General features: G+C 36.8%; 1 protein-coding gene across 1 annotated transcript in view; it reads left to right on the forward strand.

Annotated features, from left to right (window-relative positions):
- The window catches only part of DCX (doublecortin), a 151,235-nt gene extending 133,068 nt beyond the window's left edge, over positions 1-18,167 (forward strand). Inside the window, exons 6-7 of the mRNA XM_049767601.1 lie at positions 2,533-2,627; positions 16,986-18,167. Coding sequence (XP_049623558.1) covers positions 2,533-2,627; positions 16,986-17,042 — 152 coding nt within the window. The 3' untranslated portion in view covers positions 17,043-18,167. The remainder of the gene's footprint in view (positions 1-2,532; positions 2,628-16,985) is intronic.
- The last annotated feature ends 1,431 nt before the right edge of the window (positions 18,168-19,598 follow it).

Raw genomic sequence — 19,598 nt, forward strand, 5'->3', positions numbered from 1 at the left:
GCTAAGAGAAATCTCTAAGATATCTCCCCTTATCTTGAAAACTGTTAGAGTACCTACAGTGCCTGAGGGCCTCCTCCAGGAACTATGTCCTTTCCCTGGAGAATATATTATTGTGCTCTCTTATTATGACTTCATAGACTCTTGCCTTTTGCAAATTGCCTCCTTGGTTTTGCAAAACCCTCTGAAAAACCCTTGCTTCCACAGCAGTTTGGGCACAGATCATCCTTTTTTGGTGGTTAAAAGGGGGTATTCATTTATATAATAATCTAAATTTGTGTGATCTTTGTGTCTCTGACTACAATTTTATCCCTTCTCTCCCTCTCCCCAATGCCTTAATTTAAGCTTACATGATCTTTCTTCTCAAACAAAGTGCTATCATGTAACCCACTATTTTTTCAAGCGCTGTTTCAGGGACCTGTGGTTCACAGGTGTGAAAATGTTGAAAAACACTCATCTACCACAGTAGTTATTAACTGCTGATGTGAGGATAGTACAAATATAGTGGGAACTAGGTGCCAATTCTCAGCTATAAAAAGGGTAAAAATCACTATATTAACCAATCTCTTTGCTCCTACCCTTAGTCTACCCCATAATCTGGATTTTTCAAGGCAACTAGAGCAACAGATTTAAAATGTGAATTTAATGGCATATTTGCAAATTTCTTTCACAAATTGGTACTGAATTTTGACTTAGGCTACACAAAAGACTCCCATCCCTTATTGTTCTTTGTTTCAATTACTTCTAGCCATCTCTGCTTGAGACATTTTGAGATATTTGCACTTCTATAACATAATGTACTGTATTGTCTTTGAACCTCCACTTCTTTTCTCTGTTTTTGGAATTCTAATCTGGACTAACCCTTCTACATTCTCTGCCCAACTAACTCAAATTCATTTTAATAGCGTAATTAAGATATAATTTACATAACTTAAGGATTCACACACTTAAATATACAATTAAAAGCAAAGTTTGACCACAGTGATATAACAACCAAAACTGTTAAATATCACATCCTCTTTATCACCCTTAAAGAAACTCCACTATAATAGTCTAATTTCCTCAAACCCTATTCCCCACAGGCCAAGCCCTAGAAATCCTTACCATATTTTCTGTCTTTAAATGTTGGATTTAAAGACGTTTTCAGATATTTCCTTTTGGTGTTGCTTCTCCCCCCCACTCTAATTATATCTGATTGCATGGCTCTGTATGTTTGTAATGCATGTGTTTTTTGCATGCCTCCCAACAGGAGTAGTTTTGAAAGTTGCTTAATTGACGGAACTGGAGCTCTTGTTCAGTTGGTATGACACCATTTGGTTCTTCCTCCAATTTGCCAAGAGTAACCCCTTAGGGCAGAACAAGGAGGAATCCCCGACCATTGCTTGGTGTGGCCCCAAAGCATAAAAAAATTGGAAGCTGCTTGTATAGGGTTTAGACAAAATGATATCATTCAAATGCAGCATTTTGAATAACTGGAAGAGGGATTATATTGGTTTAAGGGAGGTTACCTATAGCATCCTTGGCTCCATATGAGAGGGAGAACTAGAAGAATTATGGGTGGCAATGACCAAGGAGATTCAGGTACATTGATGTTGTTAAGGACTGACAGAACTAAATATTTAAACCAGAGAGTCAACAACAGTGAAATGATACCCAATTTACAACCAAACTTAAAAAGGTGCTTGTCACCATAGTTGGCTGGAGGGTGGGATATAAGAGGTAATTTGGAAACTCTGGTGGAGTAAGTTGGCATTAGTGGAGGATTAGTGTAAAATTCACTATAAATTAATAATTTTTACATTATGTATTGACATGTTTTTCTACCTACTTCAGACATAGCGGTTGTCCTGTTCTAAACTCATACCCTCTCTTCCTTGTCTATCTTGGTCATTCATGATTTCTTTCATTTTTGCTTTTTTTCTTATCACCTTTTTATTAAAATTTCCTCCTTCACTTTGTTTCCCATTTTCTTCCTCAGTAGTCCTATTTCTTTCTGTTTTGTCATTGAGGGTATGAAAAAAGTGGAAGGGAAAAGAGAGAAAGTGAAAGATGGGCAGTGGTACTGTCCTGACGCCTGCCAACTCATCTGCCAATAAAGAGCCCTGGTCCAAAACATTCCCTTAAGATAAGGCACAGAACCTCATTTGTGCCTCAACTTGTCTTACCTATACAATTGAAACGAAATAATACTTTCCCAGACTAGCTCCTCCCAGAGATATTGTTAGGGTCAAACCTAAATAAATATGCAAAAAAGATTTGAAAAGAAGCAGAGCCTGTAATTGGAAGCATTTGAGGGAGGGAAATGATGGGAGGATCAAGCCAACCTTGCACAAGGCTGGCATCGAATTAACTGAGGACTGTACTTCTTGCCTTTGTAAGAATTGTGCTTCTGTTCACTTTTGTTCTACTCATCAAATAACTCAGTTGTCTGGGTACTTGGTTAGAATGTTCTTAGTGTCTTTAGAGGGGAAGGATAAGTTGTTCATTTGTGTGGTGTTGATTTTTATCCCCTCCTTTTCTCTTGCTTTGGACTAGCAAATGGAACCTCTAGCAGCCAGCTCTCTACCCCGAAGTCTAAACAGTCTCCCATCTCTACACCTACCAGTCCTGGGAGCCTCCGGAAGCACAAGGTATTATGTCTCTTATACCTTACTAAACCTCTTTACTTTTGAATATTTTAATGGTGAGACAACAATTTTCACTTTCATCTACTTCCATAACATTACAAGGCCAGAATTTCTCTTCATGGTCCATAAGCTTTATGCACTGAAAATCCCAGCAGAAGCCAAATGTCTTGTCCCTTTGATTTACTCTGATGGACTCCAGTGTATTTCCCTGGTGTTACATTTAATCAAAAAGAAAGACTACAAGTGTCCCAACTAGCTACACTGAAGGAATCATGTCACCACACAAAATCTCAGGGTGCACTTGTTTCCTCAATTCATATACATTGCAAAGGAAAGGAGCTAATGTTTCTTCAATTCATATATATGGCAAATAAGGTGCTGATGGCAATATAGGTTCCTAAAGCACCAGTCAATTGAAGTGATATAAAAATAGTAACAAAAGAAAGTTAGCACTGATATTACTCTTTATATTTGTAGAATATAAAAAGGGAAATAGATACTCATTTTGTTACCTATTTTACCAAGCAGATTTTGGCTTGTGGTGGAAAGAGCCTATACACTTTGTACTTATCTTGAGTAACTCCACACCTCTAAGTGAGCCCATTTAAATATAGTATTAAAATAATGGAGTATATCAATTTTCTAGCACCATTTTCCAAACGAAATCCCACCCAGAAATGTTTTCTGTATTGAAAATATAAATTGTTCATAGCCTTGAGTCTCATTTCTGTATTGATGTGGGTATAATTTCTGTGCTGTTTATCATACTCTGGCTCACCTTGCTTGATGATTATCTTACTTACCCCTACTCACAAAACTTGATATGGGAGTACAAAAGATAGAAAGCCACCAATATAGCCAACTCCACAGTCATAATTGTCACAGTCATAAGATCATTTAGAAGTAGAATAATTAGTTTTACTTAGTTCTCTAAGCTATTCGTTTTCCTTCTATTTCCATTTTACAAGTGAGGAAATTGGTACTTAGAAAGGTTAAGTTACTTGCTCTGACAGCCTAGCCTGGAAGTGGTAGATATAGTAAACACCAGATTGCTACCCATGGTACCCAAGAAGTCCTTAACACTAAATCATGGAGTCTGATAATATATATTGCTAATTATATAATCTGTAACTTGGCTACGGTGGAACTATTTGTACTGTTAGGACCCAGAAACTGCAAATTAAAATAGTTAATTGTTGCTTTATTCCTCATAGAAATTTATTAAAGTGTTTTATTGAACTTTACTAAAGATTTTTATTGAACATTATAGCCTAACATTCATTTCCTTTATATTTCACAATTTAAATTTCCTGGTAAGTCTAACTGTTGCATGTTCTGAAGGCCTATTTGACTCCTCTAATGACCTCTTAAAACTTCTGGTATTGACCCTGATAAGAATTTTGTAATTATCTTACTGAGGTACTTGGTTTCTTAAAGGAAGATTTGCTGATTAGTACGGTTAGCCAACATTAACCAGAGATTGTAAAATGGATCAAAATTACATTCACATCAGCCTTCACTTATTCTTCTACGCAGCAGCAAATCTTATTAATGTTGACCTTCCAGGTGGCAGGTAGCCTACTCTGTTGGTATATATAACCACTGCTGCATTAATTCTGACTTTATTTTTTTCCAATTCATTTCAACCCTTACTTTACTTTGGAGAAGTGTGACTTAACTACAGTTACTCTACCTTCCATCAGTCTCTTCTATCAGTATCTTCCTTAAAGGGCTGGAGATACTTTGGGCATTTACTTTGCATACTTGAATAATCTGGTTTTGTATTGACATGTTCAGTTCACTTGAGTCAAGGACTTATCATCCAAAATAACCCCATTCTGGTGAGTACTGACATAATTAATCCTGGGGGAGTTTTCAGATTTGTTGTATAGAGGTATTTATTTTCTTTTTTGTACCCAATATAAAATTGAATTTAACTACTGAAAGGCTAAGACAAGCCTTTCATTGCAGGACAATTGCAGGAGCCTGTTGTATTCATTGTAAGTATTTTATTATGTGATTATATTTTTAAAATTACTTTTATGAGCTTAGAGCCCGACCAAGAAGTGCTTAGAGCTTTTTCCTGACTCAGCACTAAGGTGGGGGTGCTATGTGAGTTCTTACAGGCTCAGGAGACCATGTGAGGTGCCAGGGATAGAACATAAGTCAGACATGTGCATTGCAAGCACTCTAATGGCTCTACTATTGATCTGGTCCTACAAACTTACTGTTTAAAGACAGGACATGAATATTAAGTATAAATTATTCTTTTAAGAGCAAACTTTAGAAAATAGATCTGTGATCATCTCATTCAGTTTTCACTTTTTTACTATGATATCATTTCAAATTTGTAAACGAGTAGAAAAATATAAAGAACTTTTGTATACTTTTACACATATTCACTAGCTATTTTTCCATTTACACTATTATTATTATGGTTTGGGGACCACACAAGGAAGTTCTCGGGGATTAGTCATGATTGGGCTTGTGAAACCTTATGTGGTTCTAGGTATCAAACCTCTGGCCCCTATTTACTTCAATTTTGTTTTATATCCCTCTATCTCTTTAGGGATGTGAATGCTCTTGTACAGGTACACACACCCAGTGCTGCTCAGAAATTACTCTGAATGTTTCTTGGGGTACCATATGAGATTCTGTGAACTGAATCTGATTTGGTCATGTGCTAGGAAAGCACCCTCCCATTGTACTATAGCTCCAATCCCACACTTTACTCCTTACCTGACCCATTTGAGTTACCTTGTCTTTTTACTCCAAAATACTCTAGTATGTATTTCCTAAGAATAAGAGATTTTTCTATAATAACCATAATAGCATTATATAGTCATGAAATTCATCATGACAATTTATTATATAATATCAGTGCATATATAAATGTTATAAATCGATCATTAATATTTTATGCTCTTCAATAGAATCCAATCTCTCGTCTCAGTTGCTAAAAATCAGTGTCGTGTCATGTTTTTACTATCTCAATATATCAAAATTATTTGGTTTTCTATTTTTTAAACTTTCAGAACAGTTGTAGAAATGAGGATATGGTATATATAAATGAAAAGAATATACCAGTAAGTTGGTATAATGTCTTTTGGGGATGGGCCACACCGGTGACACTCAGGGGTTATTCCTGGCTATGCGCTCAGAAATCCTGGCTCCTGACTTGGGGGACCATATGGGACGCCTGTCCTTCCTAGGTTAGCTCTATGCAACGCAAATGCCCTACCGCTGCACCACTGCTCCAGCCCCAAATGTCTTTTGATAAATTTAATGCCTCTTAATAATAAATTTAGATTGAGAATTTAGGTCAGGAAGGTTATAGACATGAAACTATCTCTTTTGCATTCTATGTACACTCATAATATTTCATCCTAATAGGAGGCAAAAGGGAATCATGATTACACAACCTATGATAGTAGACACACTCTCGATAAGCTAAAAATATTTTGTTTTCTTGTCTTACTAGTCCTGGGTTTTAAGTATCAGTGCTTTTATTCTCATTTAACATATTTATCTGAGCCACAGCACCTTCAGGGTCCTTGGACAGTTGAAGTAGATCTCACCTGAATTCCCATCCAATGAACATGTAATGTCTGAGTAATAGTGGGGACAGGAAGCAGATGTCTGAGACCACGACTTTCCTTCCACACAACTGGAAAAAACTTGTAGTCTCAGAATTCTTTTGGTACATGTTGATGACTGTGGCAGGACTCTAAGCTATAAGAAACCACTTGATGTACCCATGTAAGCGGCACATGGATAATCTAATGTATTGGTGATGGGGTTAGCCAAAGTCTGAATACTTACATACTATAATATGGACACAAAATAAATCCTAGCATATTTAACCAGAATAACATTTTGGGTTTTCTTTTTGTTTGTTTGTTTGGTTGGTTATGGGGCCACACCTGGTGAAGCTCAGGGGTTACTCCTGGGTATGGGCTCAGAAATTACCCCTGGCTTGGGGGACCACATGGGACACAGGGGGATCGAACTGCAGTCCATTCTAGTCTAGAGATGGCAAGGCAGATGCCTTACCACTTGCTACACTGCTTTGGCCCCGACATTTTGTTTTTTTTTTTTTACTACTTTAGTGGTTGTATAGCATAGCCATTTTCTCAGTTACCACAGTGATAAAATTGAAAGAATTATAAATCAGGTTCCATTTTATAGATAAAGAAAGGAGGTACTAAGTTGAATATATATATATATATACATGTATATAAAACATCCTGAAAGCTATATACAATAGAAAACTTCAAATTAATAAGTGCGCTTGTGACTTAAAAATTGGAGACATTTCTCCTACAAAACTAGATTTTTTCTGTTTGTTTTGTGGGGCCACACCTGGTGACTCTCAGGGTTTACTCCTGGCTATGTGCTCAGAAATCGCTCCTGGCTTGGGGGACCAAGTGGCTTGGGGGACCAGATGGTATACTGGGGTATAGAACAGCGATCAGCCCTAGGCTAGCACCGGCAAGACAGACATCCTACCACTCCATGCCATCACTCTGGCCCCACAAAACTAGATATTGAAGAAAATTATATAATGTATTCTTTGAAACTATAACTAATGTGCTTTAAGTATACAAATTTCTTCTGTGTTTTCTTTTTTTTTTTTTTTTTTTGGTTTTTGGTTTTTGGGCCACACCCTGTGACGCTCAGGGGTTACTCCTGGCTATGCGCTCAGAAGTTGCTCCTGGCTTCTTGGGGGACCATATGGGGCACCGGGGGATCGAACCGCGGTCCGTCCTAGGCTAGCGCAGGCAAGGCAGGCACCTTACCTCCAGCGCCACCGCCCGGCCCTCTTCTGTGTTTTCTGACCTTTTTGGGTGTTCTAGTAAGCATTTAAAGAGATAATTTGATGACTAAAGCATGGCCTAACCATTAAATTACAGATATGTGGGTTTGGTAGTGTAATCAAGAGAGAACAAAAGGACTGCATGAACACAAATAAGGCTGGGAAAGATAACAAATTGTAGAGATAAGACTGGAGAACTTTACAGAATTAAGTCACATTGAAGTGGTTTATGGAAGCCTGTGTAGCCTCATATGATTAGCTAAGAGAATGGACATCAGAGCTTAAATTATAAAACATCCCAAATCCAAATATCCACCAAGAACAAAGTCACCACATCCAAAATTATAATACATGTTTGGAAAAACAAAAACCCAATTGGAAGCCAGGTTTCTCAAAATTCATTTTCATTTCTTTGATCTATAAGTTTCATGGATCAGAAACAAATATGTTTTCTCTCATGCAATAGTATTGCCAGCACAGCTGTATTTTTAACAAACATTTTATTCTGTTGGGCTCCAAGGGACTAAAAAATGAATTTCAGGTGCAATTTATTTGTGTTGTTATGCATTGTGTATTTCTGTATATCTATATATCAATCAATACAAATAAAATGTTAGGATAATTATATTTCCTGAATGAAAAATTGCACTTTGCAGAAGAAATAGATTTATAAAGCACAAAAGTACAGAAGTTCATACATAGTGCTATCGAGTTTTTTCAATACCTGCCTCTTATGCTAGCCATAAGTGAAATTGACTTGTAATTCTGCCTCTCAGGCTAATTCACTTGGTCTTAAAGTCTGAAATAATCATCTCAACTATTACTTTCATGAACTAATAAATGACACTTTTATATTTCATGATTACAATGAAGAGTGAATGCTGAAGTCATTGTTTCTCTATTATGGGATACCAAATAACAGCCATATGAATAGGTTCCTTTGGACTGCCTTTAACTTGGCAGTGTCTTTCTTTTAGTTTCCTTGTTTTAAACAAACTGTTTAATTGCATCTCATTGAGATGACAAAGTTGTTCATTATTGAATTTCAGTTACACAATGTCCAATACCCTACACCAGCATACATTCCCACCACCAATGTTCCCAGTTTTCCTCTCACCTTCCCCCATGCACTCTCTTACGTTTTTTCTTTCTATCGGATGCTTTTTCTTGCAGCATTGTTACTGAAGGGATATCATGCATATCATTATATCTCCTTTCAGCACCCAGTTCTTATCCAGAGTGATCATTTTCAACTATCCTTGTAATAGTAGTTCTTTCTCTACCCTAACAGTATTCCCCTGCTTTGCGGGGGCAAGCTTCCTACAATGGACCAATCCTCTTGGACCCATCTCTATTGTCATATAAATTTTTTTGCACTTTTTAAATTTTTATTTGGATCATAGTGGCTTACATATCTTTCACATTAGTATTTTAGGTACATATTGACATTGAATCAGGGAAATACCCACCACCAAATTGGTCCTCCTCCCTCCCCTGTTCCCTTTCTGCAACCCATATCCTCCACCATCACCCCTCAGGCTGCTAGAGTAGGAGGTCCCCCTCTTTGTCTAGCTTACTAGCAGTGATCATACATCTATTTTTGTATTCCACAAACAAGTGTAATCATACTATACCTTCTCCCTTTGACTCACTTTGTTCAGCAAGAATACTCTCTATGTTCATCCATGTATAAGCAAATTTCATGACTTCACTTTTCCTAACAGCAACTCTATTGTGTAGTATTCCATTGTATAGATGCACCATAGTTGCTATATCCACTCATCTGTTCTCAAGCATGTGACCTGTACCCAGATTCTGGGTGAATGGTACTGCAATAAACATAGGAGAGCAGGTTTCTTTCTTCACTCTATGTTTGGACCCTAGGGTCTATTTCTCATATTTCTTACTTTGTATAAATAGAGGAAAAAGACAGTGACCCGAGTCATTATTTGGCCTAAAGACAAAATTTTTATTTTTTTTATTTATTTTAGTGCTATTTAGGTTGTTATAATAGTGTTAAAGTTTATGGTATCTATGAGTATATACAAAATTAATGCACTAAACCACCACCATTGTAGTCATAACCCTCCACTAGTGGAATTTCTCTTTGTCACCTCTAGTGTAATATTTTATTCTCACCCTTCTCCTCGCTGTTTGCCATAACTTTTGTTATCTTTCCAAGAATATGTTATTTTTTGGTACTGTATTTCCCTTTGTTTATTTCTAATATGCTACAAATGAGTTAAATCATTTGCTATTTGTTCTCCCTCTAATTTATTTCCCTTAACATGTTGTTCTCCAGTTGTTTCCATGTGCTGCATATCTTTGACTTTTGTTTTTGTTTTTTGGGCCACACCCAGTGACACTCAGTTGTTACTCCTGGCTATGTGCTCAGAAATTGCTCCTGACTTGGGGGACCACATGGGACACCGGGGATTGAACCGAGGTCCATCATGGGTCAGCCGTGTGCAAGACAAATGCCCTACCACAATGCTATTGCTCCAGCCCCATCTTTGTCATTTATTATATATCTTTATCATTTCTTAAATTGCATATTATTCTGCTTGGTGCACTTTTGAAAAATATAACTTGTATAACCTATTTACATATTTTAAAATTAATGTTTTGTGTGTATTTTTAGGATAGATGATTAAAAATAGAATAACTGGATCCTATAGTGGCTATGTTTTTCTTTTTTGAGAACTCCCCTACTGCTTTCCATAGAGGCCAAACCAATAGCATTTCTACCATAGTGTATGAGGTCTTCTTTTTATGATATCCCTGCCAGTACTGGTTGTTTCCAATAGTTTTGATATATGCCATTTCAAAATTACACCATTTTTATAAAATATAGATTTTATAAATATAAAATATATATTTAAAATATGCCAATCTATGTCATAGAATTTTAGAACTATAAAGAAATTATGAGTTATATAATTTTATATTATGGAAGCAAAAACTCTTAAAAATAAGTTAAATGGTAAAATTCAGCTTAAAATTTAGGTATTCTAACTTTTAATTTGATGCTTTTTCTAAGTACAGTGAATTTGCAAATATATAAATATAACTTCTTGAATTAACAGTCAGCATATATTGTCATAGAAAAAACATAGTCATGTGTAAGATGATACCCAACTATTAACCTAAAACAAAGGCTTTCCCTCATCTTCCTCTCCCTTTAAAACTATTCGTTTGATTTGTAAAATCATACCTGGATCTAACTCCTCCCACCCCCACCTGGGTAAATTTTCTACTGAGAGTAAAGAAAAGGCAACTTGGCTTTGGCATACAGAAAGACCATGAGGGGAGATGCAAACTACTCCATGATTCTCTTCGGACTGGCTTGGATTTTAATTCTTCATGGCTACCCTGCTTCTTCAGACCCATCTGCCTGAAGATGGAAATACAACGTGTGGGGTAATTTCACAACATGGGGCTTTAATTTCCACTTGGCACCCAAAGAGGGACCCAGTGACCTGAGAAAACTCAACAATGGTGAGTGACTGGACACTCTGGTGAATAATCACATGGCAGCCTCTTTGAACTAGACTGTTCGGTGCCCTTCAACAGAACATTGGTACACATGTCTCCTGTTCCGAACATGGCAGAGGCCCTCTCAGGTGGGACAGAAGCAGGCAGGGAAGGGGAGAGAGCTGAAGACTCTGAGCAGCATCCCAGAAGTCAATGCTCACCACCTTTCTTCTACCAAATCAGCTTTGTACGAGGACCTCAGCCCCTCAATGTTCAGCAGGTTGTCTAAGTCACTGATGCGGTAGAAGCCAAAGAGAAACCCTGATTGGAGAGGGACAAACAGTAGTGAGAAGAGCGTGTCGTCCTAACCAAGGTTCTGTCTCAGGAACCGAAGGCTTTCCATCCCAGACAACCTCAGCAGACTATGGCAGAAAGTAAAAATGGAGATGGAGAAGCCAAGCCCAGCCAAAGCCTGGGGAGAAGCTGCTTTCAGAAACGGTTGCAACTTTCTTCTAGGTCAGTGGTCGCCAGGCTTGCGAGCCCACATGTGGCTCTTTCCACTTTTGAATGCAGCTCTTCTTTCTGTGTGCCGGGCCACTCCAGGAGTCAGGACTCTGCTCCTAGCCTCTGTCAGTGCGCGCCCTGTGTGCGGCCCCGGTGGCCGGCTTCACACAGCTCCAGTCAGGTCATGTGGTATGGGGGGGCATGACTTTTTGGTTTTAAAAATGTGGCTCTCAAAATAAATTTCAATCGTGGTTTTGGCGATATTTGGCTCAGTTGGAAGAAAAGGTTGCCCACCACTGTTCTAGGTTAGTCACTTGATCCTATTTGTATTGGTCATTATATTTCTGGTTAAACTGTGTGTTCTACCTGTATAGATCTTAACAGCTACTCTTCTGTTCTATGCCTTGCCACATACATGTAATAGTGGTTTAATATTAGTTTGCACAGTTCTGGGGAAAGGCATAATGTTGTTAGATATTTAATAGTTCTCAGATATCCTAGTGAATGTTTCACAATTGCTGTGATGTTTGTGTATATATTTAGTTACCTATTCTCAAAATTGTCTGCTAAAATGTTCTAATGTCTTTGTTCAGAGAAGACGACTCTTTTTACCGTGCTCATTATACGAATGTTTTAGCAATCTTACTTGTAAACTTTATATTTGCCTTGCAGAAATGTTTTTGTGATTTTCTTTATAGAAGTTTATGATAAGGAATTTGGTATTTCAGTACTTGTAAGAATGTTAAAGAATTTTCAAATTAAATGTATTTTCAGACAGGTTCTAATGTTTATGTTAGAGAAGTCTATGAAAAATGTTGTGATATATATTATTATACAAGAATATGAAAAAGGCTGATTGTTTTGAGAATGTTAAGCAATACTTAGTTATTGATTATATTTGGCCTGCTCATATATTGTCCCACAGTATTAATCTTATGTAGTTATCATTGTTTTTGATATAAGTATAGGTGATACATGAATAGTTTAATGATGAACTCTTATTAAGAAAAATAAGTAACTTTTGGGCTATTTTATTAGTTTATAGAAATTTTATTTCTAATAGCCCTAAACTGTAATCATCATAAATGCCCATACTACGGTGAAAGGTTAAGCAATCTGTGGTACATACACATTGTGAATTACCATCCACAATATAAAAGAATAAATTAGTAATAATTGCAAAAACTTGGATGATGCTCAGGGAAATTATGCTGAACACAGGCCAATCTTAAAAGGTTATAATACTGCATGACTCCATTTATATGATATTCTTTTAATGATAAAATTGGAGAGGTGGGAAATATTAGTTGCTAATACTCAGGGATATAGCTGCAGTGGAGTGACACTAGGGAAACTTTAGTGAGGGAACATTTTTATATTTTTATTATTGTTGGGTGAAACAAGTATGTGCTAAAACTGCATAGAACTAGAAACAACATGCCTACAGACATGGATACGTGTACAATACTTTACTAGTTTCTTTAGTTTGTACTGTGGTTACCTAATGTTCATAGCTGGGTTTCAGTCATAGAATGTACACCACCCTTAACCAGGATAATTTTGCTGCCACTGATATCCTCTATTTCCCTCCTGCACCCCATACCATGGCTGTCTCTGAGACAGCTACATATCATGGCTGATCCAGCACTCATCTCTATTGTCTTTGGATATTATTGCCATACATTTTATTTATTTGTTTGTTTGTTTTGGTTTTATTGAATTTTGGGCCACATCAGGTGACGCTTGGGGGTTATTCCTGGCTATGCGCTCAGAAATCGCTCCTGACTTGGGGAACCATATGAGACACGGGGATTGAACTGTGGTTCATCCTAGGGTCCTAGGTCAGCCACTTGCAAGGCAAACGCCCTACTGCTACACCTATTGCTCTGGCCCCTATACTGTCTTTTATTTTTTCACTTAAAAATGAGTGAGACTATTCTATCTATCCCTCTCCCACTGGATCATTTCACTCAGCATGATAGTTTCCATGTCCATCCTTCTATAGGGAAATTTCATGACTTCATTTTTCTTAACAGCTGTATAGTACTCCATTGTGTAGATATATCATAGTTTCTTTTGTCACTCATCTGTTGTCAGGCACCTGGATTGTTTCCAGATTCTGGCTATAGTAAATACTTCAGTGACAAACATAGGGTGCAAAGAACTTTTTTGTATTGTGTTTTTGTGTTCCTGGGGTATATCCTAGGAGTTATATTGCTGGATCATATGGGAGCTCAATTTCCAGGTTTTTTTTTTTTTTTGGAACATCCATATTGTTTTTCAGAAAGGCTGGACTAGATGGTATTTTCACCAGTGGTGAATAACATTCCTTTTGTACTGCCACTATGCCACCACTGGTTTTCCTTGTACTTTGTGTTATGTACCAGTCTCTTTGGCATAAAATATCTCATTTTTTAATTTTTATCTCCCTGATGATTAGTGAAATGAAAATTTTTCATATGATTTTGGCTGTCTGTATTTCTTCTTTGAGAAAATATCTGTTAATTTCTTCTCCCCATTTTTTGATGAGGTTAGATTTTTTTCTTGTTAAGTTTTATACATACCTTGCTTCTCTTTGATACTACCCCTTATCAGGTAGGTATTAGGTTAATATTTTCTTTCATTCTGTGGGTGGCATTTGTATCCTAGTCACTGTTTCCTATGAAGTACAGAAGCTTATCAGTTCATTGTAGTCCCTTTTGTTTATCTCTGCTTCCATTTTCTTGGAAAGTTGTGTTTTTTCCTTGAAGATGATTTTAGTCTAAATGCCATGAAGTGTTTTGCTTACATTTTTTATATATACCTTATAGTTTTAAGTCTGATATTAAGGTTTTTAATCCATTTTATTTTACTTATGTGCATGGTACTAGGTAGAGGACTAAGTTTATTTATTCGCATGTGGCTGACCAACAACCAGTTGTCCAACACCACTTGTTGAAGAGGCTTTCCTTATTCCATATTGTGTTTCATAATTTTTCAAGGATTAATTGATTGCATGCCTGGGGGAGTCATTCTCTAAATACTCAAGTCTATTCCATTGATGTGAGGGTCTGTCTTTATTCCAATACAAAGCTGTCTTAATGACTATTGCTTTGTAGTACAATTTAACCTTGAGCAAAGTGATGCTTCTCATCTTCTTTCTCCTAACTGATGCTTTAGCTATTTGTGGATATTAATTGCTTAAATGAATTTCGGGAGTGTTTATAATGTCATCAGTATTTTTAGAGAGATTGCATTAAATCTGCATAATGCTTTAAAAATATTTCCATTTTAATAATGTTAATCTTCCCAGTTTATGATCAGGGTATATGTCTCCATTTTCTTGTGTGATTTTTATTTTTGAAGCAGTGCTCTGTAATGTTTTTTGTATATGTCTTTTACCTCTTAAGTTAAGTAGACTCCAAGGTATTTGAGTTTCTGTGGTACTATTATGAATGGGATTGCTTTTTAATGTCTACTTCTTCTCTATCCTCATGTGTATATGAGAAGTCCAATAATTTTTGTATGTTAATTTGGTAGCCCTCCACTTTGCTATACAAATCTATTGTTTCTAGAAGTTTCTGTTACAGTCCTTGAGATTTTCTAAGTATATACATATATTTAGTATATAGTATGCCATCACAAACAGTGAGAGATTCACTTCTTTTCCCATCTTGATTTTCCTAATATATTTTTCTTGCCTAATTGCTATGGCAATTCCATAACTATGATGAATAGGAGTGGTGAGAGGGGGCAGCCTTGTCTTATGCCAGATTTTAGAGAAAAGGCTTTCAGTTTTTCCCTACTGAGTACAATATTTGCCATAGGCTTGTGATAAATGGCCTTGACTATACTGAATAAAGTTCTTTTCATTTCCATTGTGTTGACAGTTTTTATCATGAACAGATATTGGATCTTATAAAATGATTTATCTGCATCTATTGGTTGATATGAACATATGGTTTTGAATTTTTATATGTTTGATATGGTGTATTACACTCATTTACTTGTATATGTTAAACATTCTGTATCCTACGTGGGGTAAGACCATGATAAAAATTTGAATCCTATTTGCTAGAATTTGGGTTGGGATCTTTGCATCTGTGTTCATCAGGAATATTGGCATGTAGCTCTCTTTTTATGGAATCTCTTTCTGCTTTGAGTATCAGGGTGATGATAATTTTGTAAAAACTATTTGGTATTTTGTATGTTTATTCAATTTCCTGGAAGATCCTGAATAGAATAAATAGTATGTCCTCTTAAAAGGTTTGAAAGTATTTGCTAGTGAATCCATCTGGACCTGGGCTTTTGTTTTAGGGAAGACATTTGATTGCCATTTTGATTTCTTTAATAGTAATAGGTCTGTTTATACATGCCAGATAATCTTGGTTTAACTATGGGAGTTTATATGATTCCAATAATTTATCCATTTCTTGAAGGTTATCTAGTTTTGTGGCATAGTATTTCTAAAAGTAGTCTCTGATTACTCTTTGAATTTCTGTAGTATCTTTAGTATTCTATACCTTTTCATTTCTAATTTGGTTTATAAATTTTCTCTCTCTTTCTTTGTGAGGTTGGCTAATGGTTTATAGATCTTGTTTATTTTTTCAAGGAACCAAATCTTGCTTTCATTGCTTTTTTAGATTGTTTTTGAATTTACAGTCAATTAATATCCGCTCTAAAATTTATTGTTTCCTTCCATCTGATTAGTTTCGGTTCATGTTGTTTATATTTTTCTGATTTTTAAGCTATGCCATTAAATTGTTTATTTATTCACATTCTTCCTTCTTGATGAATGCTTGCAAGCTGTAATTTTTTCTCTTAGTACTGACTTTGCTGTGTCACAAATTTTGATAACTTTTGTTTTTATTCTCGTTTGTTTCCAGAAATCTTTTGATCCTCTTTGATTTCACCTCTGTCCCATTTGTTGTTCAGTAGTGAACTGTTTCATTTCCAGGTGTTAACTTTTTTCTCTCTGTCTGTGAGTCACTTATACTTACAGTGAATTATTACCTGAGAAGATATTTTGTACAATTTCTATCCTCTTGATTTTATGGAGGCATGTTTTATGTGCAAGCAAGTGGTCTATCTTTTCTTCTCTCTCCCCCTCCCCTCCTCCCCTCCTCTCCTCTCCCCTACTTTCCTCTTCCTTTCACTTTACTTCCTGTTTTGGGGCAACACCAGGCAGTGCTCAGGGGTTAGTCCTGGCTCTGTGCTCAGAAATCACTCCTGACAGGGACCATATGCAACGCCAGGAATAAAATCTAAGTCAGCTTCGGGGAAGACAAATGCCATACCCACTGTGGTATTGCTCTGGCTGTTCTGTTCTTTTAAAGCTGGTTTTGTGTTTATTAAGTTTCTCACCTGTGACGCTGTGGATACATGTCAACTTTTAAGATTTCTACTTGGAAAACGAAGTGAAGGGTATGTTAAAATAAGAGTGCCTCCCTGTACTTAAACTTCCTATGGATTTTTAATATTTGAGAATAAACTAAAACCTGTTCATGAAAAACAAAAGCACTCATCCATTCCAAAGCCCTGCATGTTCAGGAACAGAGAGATAACTTTGCTTTTTTATCTTCTTACAGGATCTCTACCTGCCTCTCTCCTTGGATGACTCAGACTCACTCGGTGACTCCATGTGATGGAAGAGCAGTCAGAGTCCAGAGTCCAAATTCAAGCGTACAGTTCCAATAGGGTATTTCTGCTCAAGTGTCCAACTGGGCTATTGGTGCTTTCAACTTTTTTGATTTTTGTTCTCGTTGTTTTTGAACAAACACACTGTACTATGTTGGATTTATTTTCCTGTGATTTCTCCTCTGGGCCACTGATCCACAATTCCTAATTCGAAGAGATAGATTGATAACCAAACGTCGGGCTCACTTTTCATGGAGGCAAATTGTGTTTCATCCTGAACTTTCGATTGAATAGTTAGGTGCCTGCATTGTTTCCCCATGTCACTTTGCTCAGCCCAACAGTCTTCCTTCCGTTGGAGGTTCTTTTCTACACAATGCCCTTCAAATGTTTGTAGGGTGGGGGAGGTAAGCTCCACTGGCAAACCCTGCAGTCACAAATACAATTGCCCCTTGTCTCCTGATCTCAAGAATGCTGGAGAATCCTGGTTGAAGAGCAAGGCAGCTCCCCAGTCTTGCTCTTCTTTCCTGATTATAAGCAACTTTTTCCTAGCACTGATTCTGGTGTCAAGGGAGAGGGGCAGTGGGGGAAACACCAGCAATTTGTAATTCTGACACCAGATGCTTGTGATTTCAGTGTATGGCCAATCATTGAGAGCGGGCAGAATTGGGAAATAATGTAGACATTTAAGTAGCATTAATAAAGCACAGTGAATTCCTTGTCAACCTCTCCACGAGGGAATCTTGGAATTAATAAGCAATTAATAAAATGTGGGCGTGAGGGAGTTCAGATTCCTCGCTGAGCCTGTTTAACATAGCAAGATATTACAGAAACTGTATGGTATCCATCTATCTCTGTTCTATTGAATGCCTTGTAAACTGCCAACACTGAAAATACTGTGAGAATTTGTTTTCAGGTATGACACCTTTCAGTCGATTTTTATAGCAAGAAACCAATATCCTTTTTATAAAAACTCTTGTCTGTATTTCAGGAGCAAACTCTTCGGGCTCCTTTTTTTTATAAACTGGTGACTTTTCTTTTGTCTAAAAAAACACATGCAGAAAATTTACTAAAAAAAGCAGAACACTATGTAGTTTAAAAATCATGTAATGACTGCCAAATAGAAACTTCCAGGAGGAAAGAAAAGGAGTAGCAAAGGCCAATTCAATAGAATCAGACTTTTGATAACTTTTTAACGGTTATGCTTAAATTAATTTCAATGTGGACCAGACATTATAATTATATTTTGAATGAAATGTTATGGCATATTTTAAGCAACTCTTTTTTATCTACAATCCTGATATTTCATACAGAAGACACGGAAACCTTTCAATTGTCTCTTTAACAGGAGAAAGGAGTTCTCTTTGCTAAGGACTGATTATTTGCAATAGTTCTTAGTCTTTGAGGTACAGATTTCTTGAACTGATTTTTATCTCTAATCATAGCCCACAATGGCAAAGACAACTAAATTAATTGAAAGTCATGCATGCTGGTTTTGTGTTTGCTTTTAGCAGATGTGAAGCTTTCTTATTTCTTTGTAATTGTTCAGATATTTTGAAAGGTGCATCATTTGAAGCCAAGCATCTCTTTGGCTATAGAATGACTTGCAGTGTTTCCCCTCTTTAACTGGAATAACCTTGCTGTGTGTGTGTGTGAGTGTTCATGTATGTGTGCATGTACACGTGCATGCGTACACAGCTGCTTCATAAGTAGAAGATGTAATAGAATACCCTGACATGGATCAGTGGCAACGTGGTGATTGCTGATAAGCACTGTGTAGTAGGGAACTTGGTGGTAAAAAGGGTAGCTCTGAAGCCCCCCAAAATACCCTAAGTTACAGGACACATGTTTGATTCAAGAAGGGTCAAAGTGATGGTAGTACTGGTTCCAATTGAACAATCTATTTTTGCCATTCTTTATTTGTAAGCCTGTTAGAATCCATCGAGAGACCCATCCTTCTTATCCACCCCACTTTTTTCCCTTGAAGCTGAAAGAACTTAGTGCCCCCAAAATAACTTATAGTTACTTGGGCCATTGGTGATGGGGCTAAAGGGTGGTAGAAATCTGTTTCTAAACTTCAGGTTAGATCCACCCCCAAAGTTGTCTCCATAGTCATTCTACAGAATTCATACTACCTTCCTTTTAAAATAAGAAAATGGAGGTCCAGGCAGGTAAATAGCCTGTTGAGAAAGAGCAGGGCTAGCGGAAAGAATCTCCAGATTTGCTTATGTCCAGATACAATACTACCTCTTGGAACATTTCCTTGCTTGCTGCATATCTGCCATTAGAAAATGCTAAGTGAGTATATTGTCTTTATAACAAACTGGGTCAACGCTCTTCTATGATATTAGACGGTCCATCTTTCTTTTAATCAATGATAAGGAAATGCTTCTGTACTGCCACTTCAGGGGCCTTGATGTAGTTAAAAATTCAACCTTTTAAGGATTGCGTCTTAAGCCATCTCATTTCGAGGCAAAAACCAGTGTAACTGAGCACCTTCATTTGTTTTATTTAGTCTCTATTTTACCCAGTGCTGTTTTACCAGTAGAGATCAATTGTTTTGCCTT

Source organism: Suncus etruscus, chromosome X (assembly GCF_024139225.1).
Source record: "Suncus etruscus isolate mSunEtr1 chromosome X, mSunEtr1.pri.cur, whole genome shotgun sequence".
NCBI classification, from domain to species: Eukaryota; Metazoa; Chordata; class Mammalia; order Eulipotyphla; family Soricidae; genus Suncus; species Suncus etruscus.